This window comes from Zingiber officinale, chromosome 2B, assembly GCF_018446385.1.
Source record: "Zingiber officinale cultivar Zhangliang chromosome 2B, Zo_v1.1, whole genome shotgun sequence".
Taxonomy (NCBI): Eukaryota; Viridiplantae; Streptophyta; class Magnoliopsida; order Zingiberales; family Zingiberaceae; genus Zingiber; species Zingiber officinale.
Window position 1 is genome coordinate 152,473,691 of NC_055989.1, and position 24,195 is coordinate 152,497,885.

General features: G+C 40.4%; 2 protein-coding genes and 1 long non-coding RNA gene across 7 annotated transcripts; 1 reads left to right on the forward strand and 2 right to left on the reverse strand.

The window, feature by feature from the left end:
• The first annotated feature begins 426 nt into the window (after positions 1-426).
• LOC122047922 (flavin-containing monooxygenase FMO GS-OX-like 8) lies at positions 427-2,654 on the forward strand. 2 transcript variants are annotated; one of them, XM_042609457.1, is made up of 7 exons: positions 427-1,039; positions 1,114-1,184; positions 1,291-1,449; positions 1,628-1,710; positions 1,779-1,914; positions 2,034-2,207; positions 2,400-2,654. In XM_042609457.1, exons 1-7 carry the CDS (start codon positions 514-516, stop codon positions 2,517-2,519), a joined length of 1,269 nt encoding a protein of 422 aa, XP_042465391.1. In that variant the 5' UTR covers positions 427-513; the 3' UTR covers positions 2,520-2,654. The 2 variants fall into 2 exon arrangements, with proteins under 2 accessions (XP_042465391.1, XP_042465392.1); XM_042609458.1 differs by having other exon boundaries at positions 2,411-2,654.
• A 2,609-nt stretch (positions 2,655-5,263) lies between these two features.
• LOC122047925 lies at positions 5,264-7,525 on the reverse strand. Of its 4 annotated transcripts, none has more exons than XR_006130685.1 (4): positions 7,302-7,525; positions 7,117-7,204; positions 6,925-7,018; positions 5,264-5,535 (listed from the first exon to the last, which is right to left on the reverse strand). It is a non-coding gene; the product is annotated as an uncharacterized LOC122047925 (long non-coding RNA). The 4 variants fall into 4 exon arrangements; XR_006130684.1 differs by having other exon boundaries at positions 7,285-7,525; XR_006130686.1 differs by lacking the exon at positions 6,925-7,018.
• A 5,633-nt stretch (positions 7,526-13,158) lies between these two features.
• Positions 13,159-13,672, reverse strand: LOC122048877. The gene is made up of 2 exons (XM_042610392.1): positions 13,408-13,672; positions 13,159-13,241 (listed from the first exon to the last, which is right to left on the reverse strand). Exons 1-2 carry the CDS (start codon positions 13,670-13,672, stop codon positions 13,159-13,161), a joined length of 348 nt encoding a protein of 115 aa, XP_042466326.1.
• Positions 13,673-24,195: the final 10,523 nt, after the last annotated feature.

The window sequence follows — 24,195 nt, forward strand, 5'->3', positions numbered from 1 at the left end:
ATGATTTCTATACATTTTAAAAAATACTCGATAATTTCTGTATATGAGTGTAATCAAATCGAGCTAAGCCAAACAGTAAAAGCTAGAATTCGATTTGTTTTACCTAAGTTCGAACTTGACTGAAGTTTAATTCTAACTTTAACTTTTAGCTTAGCTCAGTGTGTAATGAAATTAAATAATTCGTGAATGACTTAAGCTCAATTCAAAAGTGACATATTTAAAAATTAAATAAGCTTAATTCAAACTCGTTAGAAAATGACTTATTTAAAAGCTAAACGAAGATCAAAGGTTATTTTCAAAATAAAATAAGTCCATTTGATTTTTTTTATTATTTCTTTTTTTTTTGAGAAAGAGGTACGTTTTGTTTTATGATTTATAAAAGTTAGGGCGTGTTTTTAAATTTTTTGCCCAAAATTCTAAGCCTTTATAGAGCAGGTGGAAACGAGGGACCACCTGTTTGAGAAAGTAAAGCACGCCTGCTGCCTGAGCCTCCGGAGCAAACAATCGAGGATCATGGCTGTTGACACATTGCAGTCGTCCAAGCTGTACGTCTGCGTCGTCGGCGCTGGGGCCTCCGGCCTCGTCTCCGCCCGTGAGCTCCTCAGAGAAGGGCACTCCGTCGTCGTGCTGGAGCAGAACCACAACCTCGGCGGCCAGTGGCTCTACCAAGATGCCGCCTCCGCCACGGCCACAGTCCACAGCAGCGTCTACGCTTCCTTGCGCCTCAACGCCCCGAGAATTTACATGGAGTTCACCGACTTCATGTTCACTCCCGTCGAAGGAAGAGACACCAGGAACTTCCCCGGCCACCGCGAGCTCTTCCTCTACCTCAAAGACTTCGCCCGGTGTTTCGGGTTGAACGAACTCATCAGGTTCAACACAGAAGTAGTCCACGTCGGCATGGCGGCAGCAACTGGCAAATGGATTGTGAGATCAAGGGACAGGAGAACTGATGACGGTGAGATCGTGGAAGAGATCTTTGATGCGGTTGTCGTCGCCACCGGCCATTTCTTCCTACCCAGGCTCCCAAAAATCAAGGGTAAAGCATTCACTAATTAAGCTCTTTACGCGATTTGGCCACTCTGTTACCTTCTCTTCTTCTGTGCTCCTCAGGAATGGAGGAGTGGAAGAGAAAGCAGCTTCACAGCCATGTCTACAGAGTCCCAGAGCCATTCCAAGATGAGGTTGTTCTTCAATCTATTGCAGCCACAAAGAAATAGTTAAACAACAGAGGATTAAATCATTTCTCCTCTGTAATTGAATTCCTTGCTTGTTTGTGAATATTTGCAGGTGGTAGTGGTCGTTGGTGGCTCAATCAGTGGACCAGAGATTGCTCTGGAGCTTCTTCATGTTGCCAAAGAAGTCCATATAAGTACTAAACACGTCGAAATCCCTCATAAATTAGTGAAGCCTGTGTCCAAATATGCACATCTGCTCTGGCACCAAGAGGTAATTGTTGAAGTTCTGTTGATATTATTGTCTTCGATCCATACCATGAAGACAATGATAATTAGTAAAAGATTATCAGACCAAATTGAGTGAGGATAATCTATTACCTTTAACAGCAATGGTATGAATCATATGAGCTGTGATTTTTGAATGACTGCACTACGTACATATGTTGTAGATTGAGTTGCTTTGTGAAGACGGAACTGTTGTATTTGCTGATGATTCAAGTGTAGTTGCTGATACTATTCTCTACTGTACTGGGTAATTAAGATCAACGCTCGATTGGGAATTTCATAGGAATTATTGCCTAACTTCTCTTTCGATCGTAGGTATTCATATTCATTTCCATTCCTGGACACCAAAGGAATCATCCATGTGGATGAGAACAGAATTGGACCTTTGTATGAACACACATTTCCTCCCTCTCTCGCTCCATCCCTTTCTTTTGTTGGGATTCCAAACAAGGTGACATTTTTGCTCCAAAGTTAATCCATCAAAAGGTCATTTTGTATTTTGAAGATGATGTTCGTTGCTTCTGTATCCGTGTCATTTACAGATGTTATATTAACTAATCAATGATGCAGTTTGTCATCTTTCGATTTTTGGAGTCACAAGCGAGATGGATAGCTCAGGTGCTCTCTGGGAAGAGGAAGCTGCCGTCGGTAGATGAGATGATGAAGGCAATTGAAGAAGTCCAGCGGCTTCAAAAGCTCGAGGAACCAAAAAATATCATACAAGTAGCAGCTGAAATATTGGAGGTAATGGCTTCCATAGAAGTTTCAAACAACTCGTATGTGAGACTGAAAACCAGACAGGGACAAAAAAGTTTCCAGAACTAACAAAACAAAAGTTTTGAAAAAGGGAACTTTGCAAATGATAAGCAATAACTTGAATTTTGGTAATGTTCTTCATGTGTTCTTCAATCATTGGCTTTTCTTTTCCTTTGATAGTATTATGATAGGTACGGAGATCAATGTGATTTTCCACACTTGGAAGATTGGAGAAAAGAGATCCTCCTGCATTACTTGGAAAATGTCATAAACAACATCGAAACATTCAGGGAGGAATAGCCAGGATGGTAATTTGCTTCAAGTGGTTCTTCTTGGAAATTTGAAAACCCAATTAGCCATCTCTATCAATTTTTCTTGTACTTTTATTATTTACATTATCATTGATAAATGAAATGAGAATCAACTTGGGGTCAATCCGAGCGGGTGCAAAATATCTCGATGGGCACCTGACTTCTCCTATGCAAAGGACTGCTGCACTAAGGCAAATATCTTCTTCTAGAGAATGTGGGAATGTGGGGTTGCTCTGGAGAGCCGCTAAGATGGAAGCTTCACCTTTTACTCCAATGAAGCGAAAATCAAAAATAAATAATGATGTCTTTTAATTCTTATATATATATATATATTAGCTAGAGAGAGAGAGAGAGAGGATGCTTTCCCATGTTTCTCGTGTTGAAAGAGAAATTAAGTAGAGGGTACATCGAGCTCAACTATTGATAAGAAGATGCATCTTTTTCTTAAGATGACAAGAACAACACTATCTTCCTGTGAGCCAAAGTCATAGAGGGAGTTTTGTTTTTCTTCCACCGACAACGTCATAATAGATATTATCTAATACATCGTCTGATGGAGTTTGTAACTTATTTCCTTCTATAGTAGGTTGAGACGTCTTAGCAAATCAATTAGTGATTGCATCCTATGTAAAAAAAAATATTACTAATATTTAATATAATAAAATTAATAATTGCTAAATGTGAACGGTAATAAAGTTTAAATTCTTACATCTATAGCCTTTGACCGAGCATCGACAAAGGTATCATCCTTCTGTTTATATGTATTACAAAATATCTTCCAACAAGTGTGACATTTTTGTAAACTATCAGCCTATATACATATAAAAATTTATAAAATAAAATAAGTTCATTAATAATAACAAATTCTAATATAACTTTATAGTAGACTTACCAAGTATATTGCATGCTCTACAATATATTGTGATCCAACGGTATGCTTTTTCCATTCGATGCTTGGGTAGCAGCCTTAGTATTTCTATTATTTCGAACAGTTTATACACTTTGCTTCCATCATTCTACGGCCCAAGTGTTCTTTCATGCATCCGAAATCTCATTTGGTATATGGGATAACCTTGTTTCCTTCCTTTGCCACTTGAATAACAAATCCTTGTATAATTTTGTACAGTAATTGTTCTATATTTCTTTAAATTGTGCCTCATGTCCTGGATCCAAAATTTATTTTTTCTATAACTATATCGAGAAAATTAGGATGAAAGGATATTATGTTATACACTATCAATAATATTTAAATTACTTACCAAGAATTCCCAATAATAAAAAAAGTCTTTAAGATCTACACTATAACCATAGGGAGTAAAACTACATGAAATAAACTTTCATTTTTCAAAATAATAAATAAAAGATTAGATGCATTGAAATTACTAATAACATCAATATTTACCAATTCTCAATTATCCTCAAAAGAATCTGGTCATGTACTACTGCAATATCTGACCAAGATGATTACATTTGCAAATAATATTATAACACATACATACCAAATAATAATTAAATCAGAATAATAATATTTCACATGGTAGAACTAGTGAAGCATATCTAACAAATTTAATCATCATTACAATGTGCCCGGACTAACGGATCACGATCAAACGTGATCTAGTCAAAATTGAATTCCGGGCGTCCGGACTGATTTCGGGCGCCCAGACCCTTAAAGTCAACAATGTTGACTTTTTCCTGTCCGGATCCTCTGTTCCGGTTCTGCTCGCCTCAACCCAAATATTTCGCTCTGGCTTCGCTCGCCTCGGTCCGGGTCTTCTGCTCCGGCTCCGCTCGCTTAGGTGATCTCGGCCATCCGGAATAGGGCTCACCTGAACCTAATTTCCGGCCTTCTCGAACAACCTTCCGCTCCAGCTTCCCGTCCCTAGGAAACGTCGCGTGCCTCCTTCTCGTCCACCTGTGTACTCTTCCGCAGCACCTCGCCCCTCAAACGCACCCAGCCCGTCGGCTCTCTCCCGTGCCATCCTCGTTAACTGCGTCTTTTGCTCGCCTTTCTGTGCTCCTAAGCTCATGCACACTTAGACACAAGGTTAAAACACCACAAGACCTAACTTAACTTGTTTGATCACGTCAAAATAACCTTAGGGTTCTAACAATCTCCCCCTTTTTTATGTGAGCAACCCAATTTAAGATAGGATAAACAGATATAAAGTCAAAATAATAAATTCTGCAATAAAGTGTAAAAAATAAAAAATAAAAATAAATCTACTTCCCCTAGACTTAATCTTTTCCTTCTCCCCCTTTGATCACATAAAAAATGGGGTACCAAGAAAAATCTAAGGGTAAAGAAAATTTAAAAAACTTATCAATTTTGAAAACTTTGAAAATAAGTTTGAAAATTATTTTGATATTCATGAAAAATGTATAATAATTTTAGAAACATTAAGTTTTATAAAAAATTTCTAAGGAAAAAAAATTCAAGCAAAAAAAAATTCTAAGTTTGAATAACTATTTTAAAAAAATATTGGTGAGAAATTTTACTAAATTTTACTAGTAAAAGCAATTTGCAAGCAAAAATATTTTTGTCACGTCCCGAGGATAAGGTTGTCTGATGAAAATCGGACAACACCTTCCTTGTAGCAGAGACATATGAACCAGTATACATAGCCAAGAGTTACTCATATGCAAAACACAACCAACACGGCTGGATCCACACACATCCACGCAGTTTATAATGCAGCTCACACAGCTGGAACAAAGCATAACCCACGCAGATAATATGCAGCCCCACGGCTGAATAAAACATAGCGAAAAACAAATAACAAATACAAAATAGCAAAACTACTCATCGCGGGCCGGCCCGGCTTGACTCTTCGACAAAACAAATCCAAATACAAGATAACACCAAGTCCACGACGGATTATTACAATACCAAGTTCAAATCACAATTAAAACGAAACTAAAAACCAGAAATCCATCCTCGGAAGCGACGTGGGACCGGTAGTCAGGATCCACCTTCAAGTGTACTGGTATCAACTATCTACTACCTGGCAATGAAAACCAGTTTAAGAGTGGTGAGTGCTAAGGCTCAGTGGGTAATAGATAGATAGTGCATGAGTATCATAATGAACCAAGGATACAAAAGGATACAGTCTCGGAGAGATAAATAGCAGATACTATAGTGAAAAATCATAGAACATGATCATACCTAATACCATATCCTAAGCTAGTGGTATAAAGTCAGAAGTAACACTAATCTGCTACAGTGCTGTTCATAACTACCAGAATCACATGTACGGTATACTATCAAAGAAACCAATGTCCAAGCATATATAACAGGTATATGATCAAAGAACTGCATAAGTAAACACACAACAACATAAACAAATATAACATAAAACAGCGTATGCTCGAATGGTCACTCCCGCCCACCCTTCTAGTACCATGACCCCGGTATGGTCGAGAGGCCGGGACAATGACAGACTGTACACGACTCTAACTACCAATACTTTCGAGTGACCGAGGGGACAATTAGATAGTAGCTAACTAGCTACGTCTGCGATCGGGATCCCTGCTGCACGCAACTCTAGCTAACACTACCCATAAGTGAGCGAGTGGGAGCACGTCAGGACAAGCGACACATTCCAGCTACCACTTCTCATGAGTGGTCAAGTGTACGGCCCTGGCCAACGACCCTTTTAACCACAAGGGAGACATGGTCACCGACATGCATGCAATGACATGATGCGTACAATGCAACAACCATCACATATATATAACAGAAATCAGGTATGCTACATGAAGCCGCATGCTCAATACGATACATGAATAAACAGTAGTCCAACCAGTAATCATGGTGTCTAGTATCTGCTAATTATCAGGGATAACAATGTGAGACTGTATAGATATAAATCTGAGCATCTCGAAGGTTGAGTGGATAAAGTATCAAACACAAGAATTAATACGAGTGGAGTCAAGGTAAACATATACTCTAATCCACAAATAACTTATGCACTAAGGGCAATAGCTAAAGAAATAAGTCAAGATGTACCCGCCTCTAAATGTAGTCTGAATCCGATGTCACCTTCGTCACGACACCTACCTTGATCAAAGTCCTATGTCAACGTATTCAATTTTATCCAACTTCATATGCAATTAAATAACTAACCAATATACGAAACAGATAATTAATCCGAGCTAATTAATTACCCTCTACCAATTCCCCCTTTACTGATTTATTCAGAATTAAACCAAACTCTAATATAAAGCTTCCAGTGTTCAGAATTTACAAAGCCCTCGGTTCTCAACATACCATCCAAACACCATCACAATTAGAGTTACCCATCCTGATTAAATTCCTAATCATTAGTAAAACAAATACAAATTGAACCACACTAGGTATCCGCACTCAAAGCTTTACCCTACAATGGGCTCACCTCTGTTGACCCACTGCCAGGAAGTGAACTCTGTCGGCACAAACACAAGGGTGATGCCTGCTGCCACAGATCGACAACCAAAGCTTCTACCAAGCTACAACCAAATGTAATTACTCTAATCAACACATGATTCCTTACCGACACCATCGCCTTGAATCACAGATCTACTATCTAAAGTTATAAACACCTTACCTACTGATTCATGGCCGGAGGACTGCTGCTGAGAATCCCCGCCGACGATTTCTGTTGCCAAAGATCCAGGGCCGGAGCTACTATAAATCTGAAACCAGGTAACAATCCCCTCAATCAACAAGTAATCCACACCGAATCCAAATCCTGATCTACAGATCTATCACCCACCGTTATTAATGCCATACCTAATAATGCACAGCCTCCTTCCCAGCCGATAACCCCCGCAAGTGGCTATTGTCACTCGATTTCAAGGCACCGAAGCGAAAATCACCTTCTATGTTAAATATCAACTCCAACCCAAATAAAGGATAAAACTTATTCAATAAAAGATAAGAGTTATAGATAAGATCTGCTATTTAATTATTTAGTTTTCTAATAAATAAAGATGACGACTTGATAAAAGATAAAATTAAATGTGTGGTCAAGAGTGTTTTTCTCATTTCATGGATAAGAATTAAAATTTCAATGGCTAGGATTTAATTTAATTGAACGGTCCAGATTGTATGAAGAGTACTATAAATACTCTACCTTGTATTTAATTTCATTCATCAATCAAGTATCAATTTGTGAGTCAAAGTTTTTTTTCCCTTCCTTGTCTTAGAATTGTGAGTGATCCACAAAAAGGGTATTGTAGTGTTGTTATTGTTAGTGTAAGACAAGTAATTTATTTACTTGTTTGTTGCTCCAATTTTCAACAATTGGTATCAGAGCCAAGTTAATCAGAGATTATTCTTGGTGGAGCTATCTTAGATTGTGAGGAGTTTTATGCTTTACAAGTTTTTTTTTAATCAAACTTGTTTGGTATAATCAAAGCTTTTCGACGTGATGGGGGACCTTCAAGTAGTAGAAGGTATCAAGAAGCTCAACAACAAAAACTACAACACGTGGGCAACATGCATGGAGTCTTACCTACAAGGTCAAGATCTTTGGGAGGTTGTTGGTGGTAGTGAAGCTACGCAGCCGGCAGAAGACGCCAATGACATTTTACGAAAATGGAAGATTAAGGCAGGTAAAGCAATGTTTGCCTTAAAGATCACAATTGAAGAAGAAATGTTGGAGCACATCCGAGATGCCAAAACACCAAAGGAAGTGTGGGATATCTTTGCTACACTTTTTTCGAAGAAGAATGATACAAGATTGCAACTTCTGGAGAACGAGCTATTGTCAATAGCGCAATGTGACAAGACGATTGCCCAATACTTCCACAAGGTGAAGTTGATATGTCGCAAAATTTCAGAGCTAGATCCATCAGCTCCTATTGGGGAAGCAAGGATAAAAAGAATAATTATTCATGGTTTGAGGCCAGAATATCGAGGATTTATTGCTGCTATACAAGGATGGCCAACACAGCCATCGCTTCTTGAATTTAAAAATTTACTTGCAGGTCAAGAAGCTATGGCTAAGCAAATGGGAGGACTCTCACTAAAAGATGAAGAAGAAGCGCTCTACACCAACAAAAATAAAGGCAACTTCAAACGGCACACTGGTGGATCTAAAAAGGATGGCGACAAAGGAAAAAGCTATCATGGGAATGGAGGCTCTCGTCCAGGGGGAGCCTCGAAGAATTATGGTGATCGTAAAAAATTTTCTGGCGAGTGCTACAATTGTGGGAAGGTGGGCCACATGGCAAAAGATTGTTGGTCCAAGAAAAGGTTCGTTCAAAGCAACACGGCTACTTCCAATTCTAAAGAGAATAGCGAAGATGATTGGGATGCTGAAGCTTTGATGGCTACGGAGGAAAAAGACTTGGCCCTCACAACAACGCCAGAACAGATTGACTACAAAAATGATTGGATCGTGGATTCAGGCTGCTCAAATCATATGACGGGTGATAAAGAAAAATTACAAAACTTATCTCAATACAAAGGAGCTCGTATGGTGGTTACAGCCGACAACTCAAGGTTACCAATAGCACATGTTGGTAAGACGGTAATTACGCCTCGATATAATTCTAACCAAGTGCCTCTTCAAGATGTCTATCATGTCCCAGGAATGAAGAAGAATTTACTGTCTGTGGCCCAATTAACATCTTCAGGTCATTATGTTCTATTTGGTCCTGAAAATGTAAAGGTATATCGAAACCTCAAAATTTCAGAAACACCAACAATGGATGGTCAACGATTAGAGTGGCTCAACGTGATGTCAGCAGAGTCTGCATATATAGAGAAGACAAGAAAAAGTGAGACAGCAGTTATATGGCACATGCGGCTAGGTCATGTTAACTATTCCAAATTAAACATGATGATGCAGAAGTCAATGCTCAAGGGACTTCCTCAACTAGACATACGAACAGACACAATATGTGCAGGATGTCAGTATGGTAAAGCACACCAATTACCATATCAGGAGTCAAACTTCAAAGCAAATGAACCATTGGAGTTAGTTCACTCTGATGTATTCGGGCCTGTTAAGCAGTCGTCAATTGGTGGTATGCGGTATATGGTGACATTCATTGATGATTTCTCAAGGTATGTGTGGATTTTATTTATGAAAGAAAAATCTGATACCTTCTCAATGTTCAAAGAGTTTAAGCAGTCAGTCGAAGGAGAATTGGGAAAAAAAATATGTTGCTTGCGCACAGACAATGGAGGAGAATATAGCTCAAGAGATTTCTCTCAATACTTGAGAGAAAGTCGAGTATATCATCAATACACTTGTGCCAACACACCACAGCAGAATGGTGTAGCAGAAAAAAAGAACCGACATCTTGCAGAAATTTGTCGGAGTATGCTGCATGAGAAGAATGTACCTGGACATTTTTGGGTTGAAGCAATGAGGACTGTAGCTTTTATCATCAATAAACTTCCTCAACCAAGGTTAGAATTTATTTCACCCTTTGAGAAGTTATGGAACAAAAAACCTACAGTTAGTTACTTTCGAGTATTTGGATGTGTATGTTATGTATTTGTTCCTGATCACTTACGAAGCAAGTTTGACAAGAAAGCTATTAGATGCATCTTTGTGGGATACGATAGCCAGAGAAAGGGGTGGAAATGCTGCGATCCAACAAGCGAAAGATGTTACACTTCACGAAATGTAGTGTTCGATGAAGCATCTTCTTGGTGGACCACAGAGAAGGAGGTCTTGCCAGAATCTAAAGACCTTGAAGATAAAGTACAACAAAAGATAAGGGAGCATATAGTTCAACTTCAATCAGGTTCAGATGAATCAGGAGGTCCAAATGATAATGATGCAGAGCAAAGAGTGGCTCAGAGTCCTTGGCAAACCGGCATATATCAACATCCAAATGAAGAAGAAAGGCCTAATGAAGTAGAAGAATTAACTCCACAATCTCAACTCCGAAGATCAACAAGAACACGAAGGCCAAATCCAAAATATGCAAATGCAGCCATAGTTGAAGAAGCAGTAGAGCCTGAGACGTTTGAAAAAGCATCACAAATTTCTGAGTGGATGAAAGCCATGAAACAAGAGATTGATGCACTGCAACAAAATCAGACTTGGGATCTCATACCAAAACCAAGAGATGTGAAACCCATTTCGTACAAATGGATTTACAAAATAAAGCGTCGTCCAGATGGGTCAATTGAAAGGTATAAGGCACGATTGGTAGCTCGTGGCTTCTCTCAACAGTACGGACTAGACTATGATGAAACGTTTAGTCCGGTGGCGAAACTTACAACTGTACGAGTTCTACTTGCACTTGCAACCAACAAAGATTGGAATCTGTGGCAAATGGATGTGAAAAATGCTTTTCTTCATGGAGAATTGGATCGAGAAATTCATATGATCCAACCAATAGGCTTTCAGAACCAACATCATCCTGAATATGTGTGTAAACTGCGGAAAGCGCTCTATGGATTGAAACAAGCACCTAGGGCATGGTATGGTAAGATTGCTGAATTTCTAACTCAGAGTGGTTATTTAGTAACATCTGCAGATTCTAGCCTATTTGTCAAATCAAATGAAGGAAAACTAGCTATCGTGCTTGTATATGTTGATGACTTAGTCATCACCGGTGATGATGGATCAGAAATTCTTCAGACAAAAGAGAATTTATCAGTCCGATTTCAAATGAAAGAACTTGGACAACTCAAGCATTTTCTTGGTTTAGAGATTGACCGCACACAAAAAGGAATATTCCTTTGTCAACAAAAGTACTCCAAAGACTTGTTGAAAAGGTTCGGAATGCTCGACTACAAACCAATCTCAACACCTATGGAATCAAATTTCATAATGTGTGCACATGAAGGAAAAAGCTTAGAAGATACAACTATGTATCAAAAATTGGTAGGCAGTCTCATCTACTTAACCTTAACTCGACCTGATATTTCTTATGCAGTTAGTGTAATAAGTCGGTACATGCAAAATCCAATGAAGCCTCATTTGGAAGCAGTTCGACGAATACTAAGATATGTGAAGAGCACAATTGATTATGGTCTTGTGTATAAAAGAATTGGAGACTGTAAGTTAGTTGGTTACTGTGATGCTGACTATGCAGGAGATCATAACACTAGAAGGTCAACAACTGGTTACTTATTTAAGCTTGGTTCTGGAGCAATTTCTTGGTGCAGCAAGAGACAACCAACTGTATCATTATCAAGCACTGAAGCTGAGTATCGAGCAGCAGCAATGGCAGCTCAAGAAACCACATGGTTGATTCAACTATTAAATAACCTACATCAACCAGTTGATTATGCAGTTGCAATATATTGTGACAATCAATCGACAATTCGTTTGGCGGAAAATCCGATCTTTCATGCAAGAACTAAACATGTTGAAGTGCACTATCATTTTATCAGAGAAAAAGTTCTCCAAGAAGAAATTGAGATGAGACAAATCAGTACAGATGATCAAGTTGCAGATTTGTTCACAAAAGGCTTGAGCGCCAGCAAATTCAAAAGGTTTCGTGATCAACTCGGCATAGTACAAAGGGTTGGTGTTGAGGGGGAGTGTTAAATATCAACTCCAACCCAAATAAAGGATAAAACTTATCCAATAAAAGATAAGAGTTATAGATAAGATCTGCTATTTAATTATTTATTTTTCTAATAGATAAAGATGACGACTTGGTAAAAGATAAAATTAAATGTGTGGTCAAGAGTGTTTTTCTCATTTCATGGATAAGAATTAGAATTTCAATGGCTAGGATTTAATTTAATTGAACGGTCCAGATTGTATGAAGAGTACTATAAATACTCTACCTTGTATTTAGTTTCATTCATCAATCAAGTATCAATTTGTGAGTCAAAGTTTTTTTTCCCTTCCTTGTCTTAGAATTGTGAGTGATCCACAAAAAGGGTGTTGTAGTGTTGTTATTGTTAGTGTAAGACAAGTAATTTATTTACTTGTTTGTTGCTCCAATTTTCAACATTCTAGACTGCCGACCTCCACCGATTCCAATGAGCTCCGAGTCCATCGAAGCTAAGGCTCGGATTTCCCACCCTTTTTTTGAAAATCGGCCGGTGCGAAGCAGAGATCTGAGGAGAGGAGTCGAAGACGGGGTTATAGATAAGAGGTAGAGAGGTTAGAATGCTCCGGCGAGCGATGGCTGGACCATCGCCTTGCAATCGAGTGCAGGCGTGAGTCGAAGCTGAGTCCGTCGGCGAGCTCGGGAGCAGTGGAGAAGAAATCAACGTCCTTAGGGTACTGTTGTCCCTATAAAGGTATTAAGGCAGGGTTTAATTAATATTAACTCCTCCCTTAATCTCCCTCAAATGGTGATTTCCATTACTTCTTTATACTATCCCCTTAAACTCTATCATACGACCTCCAAATAATTCCAGAAAAATGTCTAAAAATTCTCATAAATTACAATAGGGTTATTTCCCTATAACCCTTTATTATTTATTTTGCTGTACCTCACATTCTCCCCCTCTAACAAAAATTTGGTCTCCAAATTTACGACATAATTGCATTAAATAACAAATGGCATGTGTAAGCAACACCACTAATGAAATAACTTTACATACCTTTGTTAAACAAATGTGGGTACTGCATTCAAATCTTATCCTCAAGCTCCCAAGTTGTTTCGCCATCTGAATGATGCTCCCATCCAACCTTGACGAGTCTGATTGTTTTATTTCACAATTGGCGCTTCTTGCGATCCAATATCCGTACTGGAACTTCCTCAGATGCTACATCTGGTTGAAGTGTGATCGATACATCTGTCAAAATATGCATAGGGTGTGGCGCATACTTCCACAACATAGATACGTGAAATACATATATCATGCACCCCAGCAAGTGATGGTGGCAGCGTCAAACGATAAACTACCTCACCTATCCTCTCAAATATCTGAAAGGGTCCGATGTAATGAGGAGCTAACTTACCTTTCAATCCAAATCTCCTAACTCCCTTGGTGGGAGACACTCGCAAGAATACATGATCGTCCAAAGAAAACTCTAAAGGTCTCCGTCTCTGATCAGCATAACTTTTCCGTTGATCCTGGGCGTCTGACATTCTGCGTCTAATGGTGCCAACCAACTCTGCATCTCGCTGAAAACGCTGCGGGCCCAAGACTTGTGACTCTCCAATCTCTTCCCAAAAAGTGGAAGATCTACATGCTCTGCCATACAATGCCTCAAATGGTGCCATCTGAATCACTGAGTGGTAACTGTTGTTATATGCAAACTCTGTTAGGACCAAAAGTAGCTAGAGGGGGGGGGTGAATAGCTCGTCGCTCGCTCGTTGCTCGACGTTGCTTGTTTCTTCTAAGATGTGCAGTGGAAAATACAGAAACAAATCACACAACGCTAACACGGTTGGTTTACTTGGTATCCACCTCACAAGAGGTGACTAGTCCAAGGATCCACACCACGCACGCACCCTCCACTATGATAACACTCCTTTTCGGTAACTACCGAGGGCGGAGAAGCCCTACAAAACTCTCAGTACAAGAAGAAAGGAAAGGGAAACAAAATACAAGCGCAAAGCTTACAATGAGTACAGAAAACCCTAACCCTAGCTTCTCTTCTTGCCTTTGATCCGCCTCTTGACTTGGAAAGCTTCCAAGATCCTTCAAGAACTGGCGATCTGATCTTTGAGAGCGCTGTGGAGGAGTTGGCGAGAGATCTGGAGTGAATCGGTGAAGAGATGCCGAAGGAATCGTGCGCCTGCGGCCAACGGTCGGATCCCGATCGATTCGAATGTTCCCAATCGATCGGGAGGCTTTGGATCGATCCACGGATCGATCAGAGCGCCTCGTGCTCGGGAAAAATGCGGATCGATCCACGTATCGATCCAGCGCTCAGATCCACTGATCGATTGGGACATCTGGATCGATCCACGGATCGATCCAGAGGCTCTCTGTTCGCTAGGAAAGGCTTGGATCGATCCACTGATCAATCCAGCTCCTGGATCGATCCAGTACTTGGTTTTTGCCCAAAACCAAGTCCCAAGCCTACCAAATCAACACCCGGTCAACCTTGACCTGTTGGTACACCATGCCTAGCATCTGGTCACTCCTTTGACCTGCTAGGACTTCCCACCAAGTGTCTGGTCAATCCCTTTGACCCACTTGGACTTTTCTATTCATGCCAAGTATCTGGTCACTTCCTTTGACCTACTTGGACTTCCATCAGATGTCTGGTCAATCCCTTTGACCTATCTGTATTTCCTCGTGCCAAGTATCCAGTCAACCCTTTGACCTACTTGGACTTCCCAACACCAGATGTCCGATCATCCTTGATCCATCTGGATTTTCCCTTGCCTGGCTTCACTCACCAGGACTTTCACCTAGTTTCACTCACTAGGGTTTTCCATCTGCCTAGCTTCACTCACTAGGGCTTTCACCTGGCTTCACTCACCAGGACTTTCACCTAGCTTCACTCACTAGGGTTTTCCATCTGCCTAGCTTCACTCACTAGGGCTTTCACCTGGCTTCACTCACCAAGACTTTCACCTAGCTTCACTCACTAGGGTTTTCCATCTGCCTAGCTTCACTCACTAGGACTTTCCTTCTTCCTGGCTTCACTCACCAGAACTTCCATTCTACCTAACATCCCAGTTAGGACTTCCCAGTCAAGTGTCTGGTCAACCTTGACCTACTTGACTCTTCTTCAATCAATTTCTTATTGTCAAACATCTAAACTCAAACCAAGACTCAGCTTGGTCAACCAGGTCAAGGTTGACCTGAGGGATGTTGCACCAACAATCTCCCCCTTTTTGATGTTTGACAATACCACAATAACACTTACAATACCACATGTAAGTTAGGCTAATCCTATAGCCTTAATCTTCATGCCACTAGATAATGAACACATAAATTAAGCTCTTCATTCTCCCCCTAAGAGGGCACACTCCCTCTAGGTAATGAAAGCCTAACTTACACCCATGCACAGGTCCTTTCATTCTCCCCCTATTGGCACACATCAACCCATCTTTGGGCACACATCAACTCATGCCCCAATTTTGGGTACACATCAACAAATCCATTTGTTAACGACTCTCCCCCTGAAGAGTTGCTCATCGTTGTTCACAACATCACTCGTCGTGATCAACACGATAATGAAGGTCTCATACCCTTCATTTATCCTTAACTTCTCCCTCAATGTAGACAAATACTCAACCTTGAGTATTTTCTAACCACTTGAGTTCCCACTTGAAATAATGAGGATATCCACTCCCCATTTCAAGTTCAAAAGCTCATACATGAGCATTTTCTTTAAAGAAGGTTAACCACCTTCCAAGGTTCATGAAAAATAATTTTTCATGTCTTTAAAGAGTCCCTCCCCCTAAAGACATGGTGGTAACTTCTGTCATTGCACCAACAATGACTTGGAATCCCTAAACCTTCAGGAAACCCAAATTTAGAAGTTTTGAGGTTCAAATACTCAAAATTTGAAACAAACCTCAACCTAAACTTCAATGAAGCCTTCCTTAACCAATCCATCCTTGTTTTCACATGAAAACACCCTTTGTATGTATACACATGTATTTTAGGGGTTTGGAATGGTTACCTAGACTCAAAGAGGTTCAAAGATGCTGAAATCAGGCCTTCCCAGCCAAAATCAGCAACTTGGATCGATTGGAGTTGGGTTCCAATCGATTGAACCTTTCTGAATCGATCCACTGATCGATTCAGACTACCTGGATCGATCGGCTGATCGATCCAGCGAGCTACTCCGTTTGAATCGATCCACGGATCGATTCAGGCACTCCAATCGATCCATGGATCGATCGGAGCTCTGATAGTTGCTGAAATTCCATTTCAGTCAACTTCAGAAACCCCTAGAAAATTCTACAAAAATCCAAAAATCATGAAATTTCTTGTAGACATTATTTAGGGCATACCTAATCATGGAAAAATAGTTTTCTATGAAAATACATCATATTTTCAAAGATTGACACAAGATTGAAAACTTGCTAAAACTTTAGCGTTTTCTTCAAGTTTGTGTCTAACTATTTAATGGTGATTACTATCAAAAGATAGCCTTCACCATGGTTTTCCAAAAGCATTTTTAAAATATTTTTAAAACCAATATCCCATCATGTTCCTTGGGCATAATGCACATGACTTGTACATTAGCTTTCCCAATGATGGGAAAACACATAACTATGTGTTTTGATGAACCTAAAAACTCAAAAGAATGCACTAAATCAACATCTTGAGCTTTGTTCATCATCCTAACATCTCACTTGTATCTAATGTGCATTAAACCACATACAAGTCACCTTATAGTCTTTGTGAGATGTAGATTTTGGTTTTGCCCTAATCTAGGGATCATGCATATCTATCTAGGCATTTTAAAGGTATTAGACATCCACCTAGGATGTCACTTGTTAATAAGTGTTGCTAAAATGCCATTTGTCCTTAATTACAAGGAATTAAACTAATGCATGATAATGTTATGGCATACATCAAAATAGAAATAATTTTCAAAAGAAAATATCCTATAACTACATGATGTATGAATGTCATGACATGGTATTTTTGGATTTTTCATAATAAAACATGAATGCAAAAATAAACATGATGTCATGGCATATGATGGGCAAACAATCGTGGCAAGATTTAGCATAAATAAAATATACCTAGATTAACTATCTAAGTATCCTTAAAACCTTAGCTAAACTTACAACTTAAACCTAGATTGCCCTAAAGTGCTTCAAGAAAAATGTCAAAGCCTAAATTGGCATTTCTAATTCCCTTGATTAATTTATGCCAGTCGAAATTAAGCATATCCTCAAATGTTAGCATATTTCATTTTTCACAAAAGTAGCACTTTTAAATTAAGGCCCGGATTGCCTTAAATTTCCTAAGAACATACCAAAATCCCAACTTGGTAGTTCTTATGAATTTCCCAATATGTGCCATTTAAGATTAAAATCAATTCTTCCACCATTAGGCACATTTTACTCTTTCAAGGAGTAAATAATACTTCCATTTCATTTTCAAAGGTTAACAAAACCTTGAAAATGCTCCTTGAGTGTCAATTTCCTCAAAGTTGGGTTAACTACCCTTCTAATCGGAGTTGACACTCTCTAACCCATTTATGGAGTAGAGAAAATGCTCCTAGGAACCCAACACCTATTGGTGCTCCTTGGATGCTCTAGGTACTCACTAGGGATAACTTCCCTAGATACCTTCCTAGTGACCTTGTTGGGCTTCTTAGAAGCCTTGGTCACATTTTCTAGGTCAACTCTAGGGATAGCCTCCCTTGTGACCTTGTTAGTGACTTTCTTAGACTTCTTAGAAGTCTTAGTCACTTTGGTTGCAAAGAGACTTCTAGGGATATCTTCCCTTGTATCTTTGACTTGACCTCTAGACTTAGGGTTTGTTCCATAGCTATATGGAACCCTATGATAACTAGGCACATCCCTTTTAGCTTTAGGTTTGTATCCCAAACCTCTATGGCCATTGGATGGCTTTTGTACCCCTAAACCTAGGTCATGCTCATTTTGCCCTTTTAGGATATTTTCCATCCTTTTTAGGGTCTTTTCCATTTTATCAAGTCTTGATCTCAAGACTTGATTTTCTATCATTAAATCCTTAGTTTTTGATTTCTCATTACACCCATGAGCATTTTTGTTTTTGGGCTTGTATCTATTATCCTTAGTGTTCTTGCCCAAGTGTCCATCTACCTTCCTAACCTTAGGTTGGGTAGTTTTGGCATGTAGGGCCACATGCTTTTCCTTAAAGCCCTCATGCTTCCTATCCTTATGGTAAATTGCATTAAAATGATAAAAATTAGAACTATCATGCTTTTTACCATAATGTAAAGGGGTAGGCTCAATAAAAGATACCTTCTTCTTTACCTTGGAGGCTCCCCCTTGATTAGTGCCTCCTTGAGCCTTGACCACCTTCTTCCCCTTGGGGCATTGACTTCGGTAATGCCCCTTTTGATTGCAAGAGAAGCATATAATATGCTCCTTGCTCTTCTTTGTGTTGGGGATGATCTCCTTGGGCTTCACCTTGCCTTTTGTGCCACTTGGCCCTTCTTCTTGGCCAATTTAGGGCACTTGCTCTTGTAGTGCCCATGTTCCCTACACTCAAAGCATATAATATGATTTTTATTATTAATTGAAATATTTATACCTTTGCTTGTAGGGGTGGCATTTTCTTTGGATCCGGAGGTAGAAGCTTCCTCTTGATCGGACCTTGATTCTCCTCCATTTGATTTTTCTTGACTTGTGGAGGTAGAATCTTCTTCCTCCTCTTTGTCTCTTGACCCGGATGTAGAAACTTCTCCTTCTTCTTGATCCGGCGTCACCAAGGATTGCTCCCCCTCAATCCTAGAGGTGGAGGCTTCATCATCTTGAATATGAAACAAGGAGTATGCTCCCTCCTTGTTCCCTTCGTTGCATTCCCTTGAGGATGAAGCTTCTTGGATTTCCTCTTCTTCGGAGGTTGAGTGTCTCTCAACCTCGGAGTCCTCTTCTTGGTCTTGCTCCAAAGAGTCACCCTCTCTGGATTCTTCATGATCTTGTACAGTGGAGGGGATCTCTTCATGAAGCTTGTCCAATTTGCTCTATAATTCCTTTGCATCTTCAAATTCTCCAATTTTGCAAAGGATGGTGCTTGGCAATAAATTGACCAAAAGCTTGGTCACCTTGTCATTGGCCTCGCACCTTTGGACTTGCTCTTGGCTCCACTTGCTCCTCTTGAGAACTTTGCCCTTTGAATTTCTTGGAGCCTTGAAGCCTTCCATTAGAGCAAACCATTGCTCTATCTCCATCATAAGAAAATTTTCGATTCTTGATTTCCAAGAATCGAAGCTTGTGGATGTGTACAGTGGAGCCACCCTTGTGTCAAATCCAAGTCCATCTTGGAATTGCATCTTGAAGTTGAGCTTCTTGAAATCTTTTACTTTTGATGAATTTGCTTCAACTTCTTCACCCTCTAGCTGTTCTTGTTATGCTTGACCCTTCCGGTGATGATTCCGGTGAAGAGCAACCTTGCTCTGATACCACTTGTTAGGACCAAAAGTAGCTAGAGGGGGGGGTGAATAGCTCGTCGCTCGCTCGTTGCTCGACGTTGCTTGTTTCTTCTAAGATGTGCAGCGGAAAATACAGAAACAAATCACACAACGCTAACACGGTTGGTTTACTTGGTATCCACCTCACAAGAGGTGACTAGTCCAAGGATCCACACCACGCACGCACCCTCCACTATGATAACACTCCTTTTCGGTAACTACCGAGGGCGGAGAAGCCCTACAAAACTCTCAGTACAAGAAGAAAGGAAAGGGAAACAAAATACAAGCGCAAAGCTTACAATGAGTACAGAAAACCCTAACCCTAGCTTCTCTTCTTGCCTTTGATCCGCCTCTTGACTTGGAAAGCTTCCAAGATCCTTCAAGAACTGGCGATCTGATCTTTGAGAGCGCTGTGGAGGAGTTGGCGAGAGATCTGGAGTGAATCGGTGAAGAGATGCCGAAGGAATCGTGCGCCTGCGGCCTTTATCGACGCCAACGGTCGGATCCCGATCGATTCGAATGTTCCCAATCGATCGGGGAGGCTTTGGATCGATCCACGGATCGATCCAGAGCGCCTCTGTGCTCTGGGAAAAACGCCTGGATCGATCCATGGATCGATCCAGCGCTTATCGCGCGAAGCAGCCGCGTCCCAATCGATCCACTGATCGATTGGGACATCTGGATCGATCCACGGATCGATCCAGAGGCTCTCTGTTCGCTAGGAAAGGCTTGGATCGATCCACTGATCAATCCAGCTCCTGGATCGATCCACTGATCGATCCAGTACTTGGTTTTTGCCCAAAACCAAGTCCCAAGCCTACCAAACCAACACTCGGTCAACCTTGACCTGTTGGTACACCATGCCTAGCATCTGGTCACTCCTTTGACCTGCTAGGACTTCCCACCAAGTGTCTGGTCAATCCCTTTGACCCACTTGGACTTTTCTATTCATGCCAAGTATCTGGTCACTCCTTTGACCTACTTGGACTCCCATCAGATTGTCTGGTCAATCCCTTTGACCTATCTGTATTTCCTCGTGCCAAGTATCCAGTCAACCCTTTGACCTACTTGGACTTCCCAACACCAGATGTCCGATCATCCTTGATCCATCTGGATTTTCCCTTGCCTGGCTTCACTCACCAGGACTTTCACCTAGTTTCACTCACTAGGGTTTTCCATCTGCCTAGCTTCACTCACTAGGGCTTTCACCTGACTTCACTCACCAGGACTTTCACCTAGCTTCACTCACTAGGGTTTTCCATCTGCCTAGCTTCACTCACTAGGGCTTTCACCTGGCTTCACTCACCAGGACTTTCACCTAGCTTCACTCACTAGGGTTTTCCATCTGCCTAGCTTCACTCACTAGGACTTTCCTTCTTCCTGGCTTCACTCACCAGAACTTCCATTCTACCTAACATCCCAGTTAGGACTTCCCAGTCAAGTGTCTGGTCAACCTTGACCTACTTGACTCTTCTTCAATCAATTTCTTATTGTCAAACATCTAAACTCAAACCAAGACTCAGCTTGGTCAACTAGGTCAACCTTGACCTGAGGGATGTTGCACCAACAAACTCAACCAAGTGCAGATGATCCTCCCAACTACCACTGAAGTCCATAACACAAGATCTTAGTAGATCCTCCAATGTCTGTATAGTACGCTCCGACTGTCCATCAGTTTGAGGGTGAAATGTTGTACTAAAACAGAGCTCCGTACCCATGGCCTGCTGGAGACTCCGCCAAAATTGGGAAGTAAATCATGGATCTCTATCTGAGAATCGGCCGGTGCGAAGTAAATATATGAGGAGAGGAGTCGAAGACGGGGTTATAGATAAGAGGTAGAGAGGTTAGATGCTCCAGCGAGCTATGGCTGGACCATCGCCGTGCAATCGAGCGCAGGCGTGAGTCGAAGCTGAGTCCGTCGGCAAGCTCGGGAGCAGTGGAGAAGAAATCGGCGTCCTTAGGGTACTGTTGCCCCTTATAAAGGTATTAAGGCAGGGTTTAATTAATATTAACTCCTCCCTTAATCTTCCTCATTTCCATTACCTCTTTATACTTAACAATTTTATCCCCTTAAACTCTACCATACGACCTCCAAATAATTCCAGAAAAATATCTAAAAATTTTCGTAAATTATAATAGGGTTATTCCCCTATAACCCTTTATTATTTATTTTGTCGTACCTCACAATTTTTGAGAATTTTCTAAGAAAAGAAAATGAGTAACCTTTTTAAAAGCATTATCTAATTTCAATTTAATACTTTATCAGTTAATCAATTAAACATTTTATTTCAATATTTGACTTCCAGGCTGTGGCGAGACACTAGGTTTTCTTGGTTATTGGAGCAGCAACCACTTTCTAGACAAAGCCTCATAAGGAAATTAAACATTTAATTTTCTCACTGAAAGCGCTAAGTCTAAATTAAAGTTCAACTTAGACAAGACTTTGGAACCCAATATATGTTCCAACCGACTGGATTAATTAGGAATTTCTTAGGGACATATTTCTTTAAAATATTTCTAAATTGTCCTTTGTGATATCTAAAATACCAATTTAGGTTATTGAATTTTCTAAAACTTGTATTATATGAGCATGCATGATTTTTCAAGATACTTATTTCTTGTTGTAAAATGTCATTTTCCAATTTTATTTTGTCAAACTCTTCTAATGGACAAGATTTTGCTAGAATTAATTTTAAATTTTAATTTCTTTTTCAAGTTTGCAACAATCTTTGGTTAATAATTTTACAAACTTAAACAACTTGTCAGGTGGGAGAGATTATACCTGACATATCTTGTCGACTTCGTTATTCGTAGTTCTCCCTGAACTGCTGTTTTCTTCCAATTTAACTCCCCCCTTCATCGATGCTCTTGATACTTATTTCGGATGAGCTTGCTTCGTGTTCATCTTCTTGATGACTTTCCATTAATGCAAATCGGGAGAAAGGCTCAACTTTCGATTCGGATGACGTATTGTCCCATGTCGCCTTTCAAGTCTTGTACTTGTTCGTTTGGACAGACTTCTTTCCTTTGTCCTTGTCTTTGTTCCTTAGCTTGGGGTAATTGTCTCTGATGTGCCCTTCTTTGTTGCAGTGGTAGCATCTAATCGTCCTTTTCTTTCTACTTTGTGGATGGTTAGTTTTTCTTGATTTAAATAACTTTTTAAAACGACTTACCATCATTACTATTTCTTAGAGAAGATTCTGACTCATGTTCGTCTCTCGTTACCTTGAGGGTGATGTTGTGCTTCAGCTCCTTCGTACCTGCACATATCGATTCGTGCACTTCAAACATTGAAAATAATTCTTCTAAGGTAATAGATTCTAAGTCCTTAGAGATATAGAAGGCATCTACTAGTGATGCCTATTTTGTATTCCTATGGAATACATTAAGAGTGTACCTTAGCAAATCTCGGTTACTTACCTTTTCTCCAATATTCAAAAGCCTGGTGATGAGCTCCTTAATCCTCGAGTGAAGATGTGAAATCGTTTCATCTTCTTCAAATCATAGGTTGGTGAGCTGGTTGCAAAGTAAGTCTCGTCTTGCGAGCTTGGCTTCGAACGTCTCTTCGTGTAGCTCAAGGAACTTCTCCCAAAGCTCCTTTGCTGAGTTATAGGTGTTGATCCGGTTGACTTCTTGTGGCCGAATGACGCTTAGCAGATGGAATTCTACTTTGTCGTTTGCCACGTAGTCGGTCTGCACCTTTTTCATCGACTGGTATTCTTCCTTACCTTCGTGTGCTACAAAATAAAACTTCATTATTAAAAGTAATTCAAAGTTGGTTTTAAAGAATACTTGCATTCGTTTTTCCCACTAGCGAACTCCCCCTCGAACTTGGATGGGTATATGCTCGGTCCGGCCATCATCTTTACTTCGATCGGCAGTTTGTCCTCCTGAAATGTCCTGGCTCTGATACCACTTGTTGAGATCATTGGCCGGCTAGAAAGGGGGTTGAATAACCCTGCACAAAATAAAGACAAACCCTTCTCAGACTTAAAAGAACACTTGTATAAAATAAAATAAGAAATAAACTGAAAGATAGAGGCACCAAAGTTTTTACTTGGTTACAATCGGGGAGGTTGTTAATCCAAGGAGATGAATCATACTACTTTCTCCTTCAGGCAGAGAAGCCTCTTTACAGTAATTTATGCACAAAAATGAAGAATCTAAACAAAGAGGAAAGCGTGTACAAGTGTCGCTCAGTAATTCTTGTTGGTCTAGCTTCTTGGACTAAGACTATATTTATAGTTTTGGTCGGGGCGCCTAGAAGGGGATAAAACTTTATCCCCTTCACAATGGATAACGGTCAAATATTATCTGGTCAAAATCGTATTTCAGGTGCCCGGACGGATTTCAGGCGCCCGGACCCTTGAAGTCAACAATGTTGACTTTTTTCGGTCCGGGTCCTCTACTCTGGTTCTGCTCACCTCAGTCCAGATCTTCCGCTCCGGCTCCACTCGCCTAGGTCCGGGTCTTCCGCTCTAGCTCCGCTTGCTTAGGTGATCTCGGTCATCCGTAATAGGGCTTACCGAAACCCAATTTTTGGCCTTCTTGAGCAACCTTCCGTTCCAGCTTCTCGTCCCTCGGAAACGTCACGCGCCTCATTCTCGTCCGCCCGCGTACTCTTCCGCAGCACCTCGTCCCTCAGATGCACCGAGCCCGTCGGCTCTCTCCCGTGCCGTCATTCTCGCTAGCTGCGTCTTT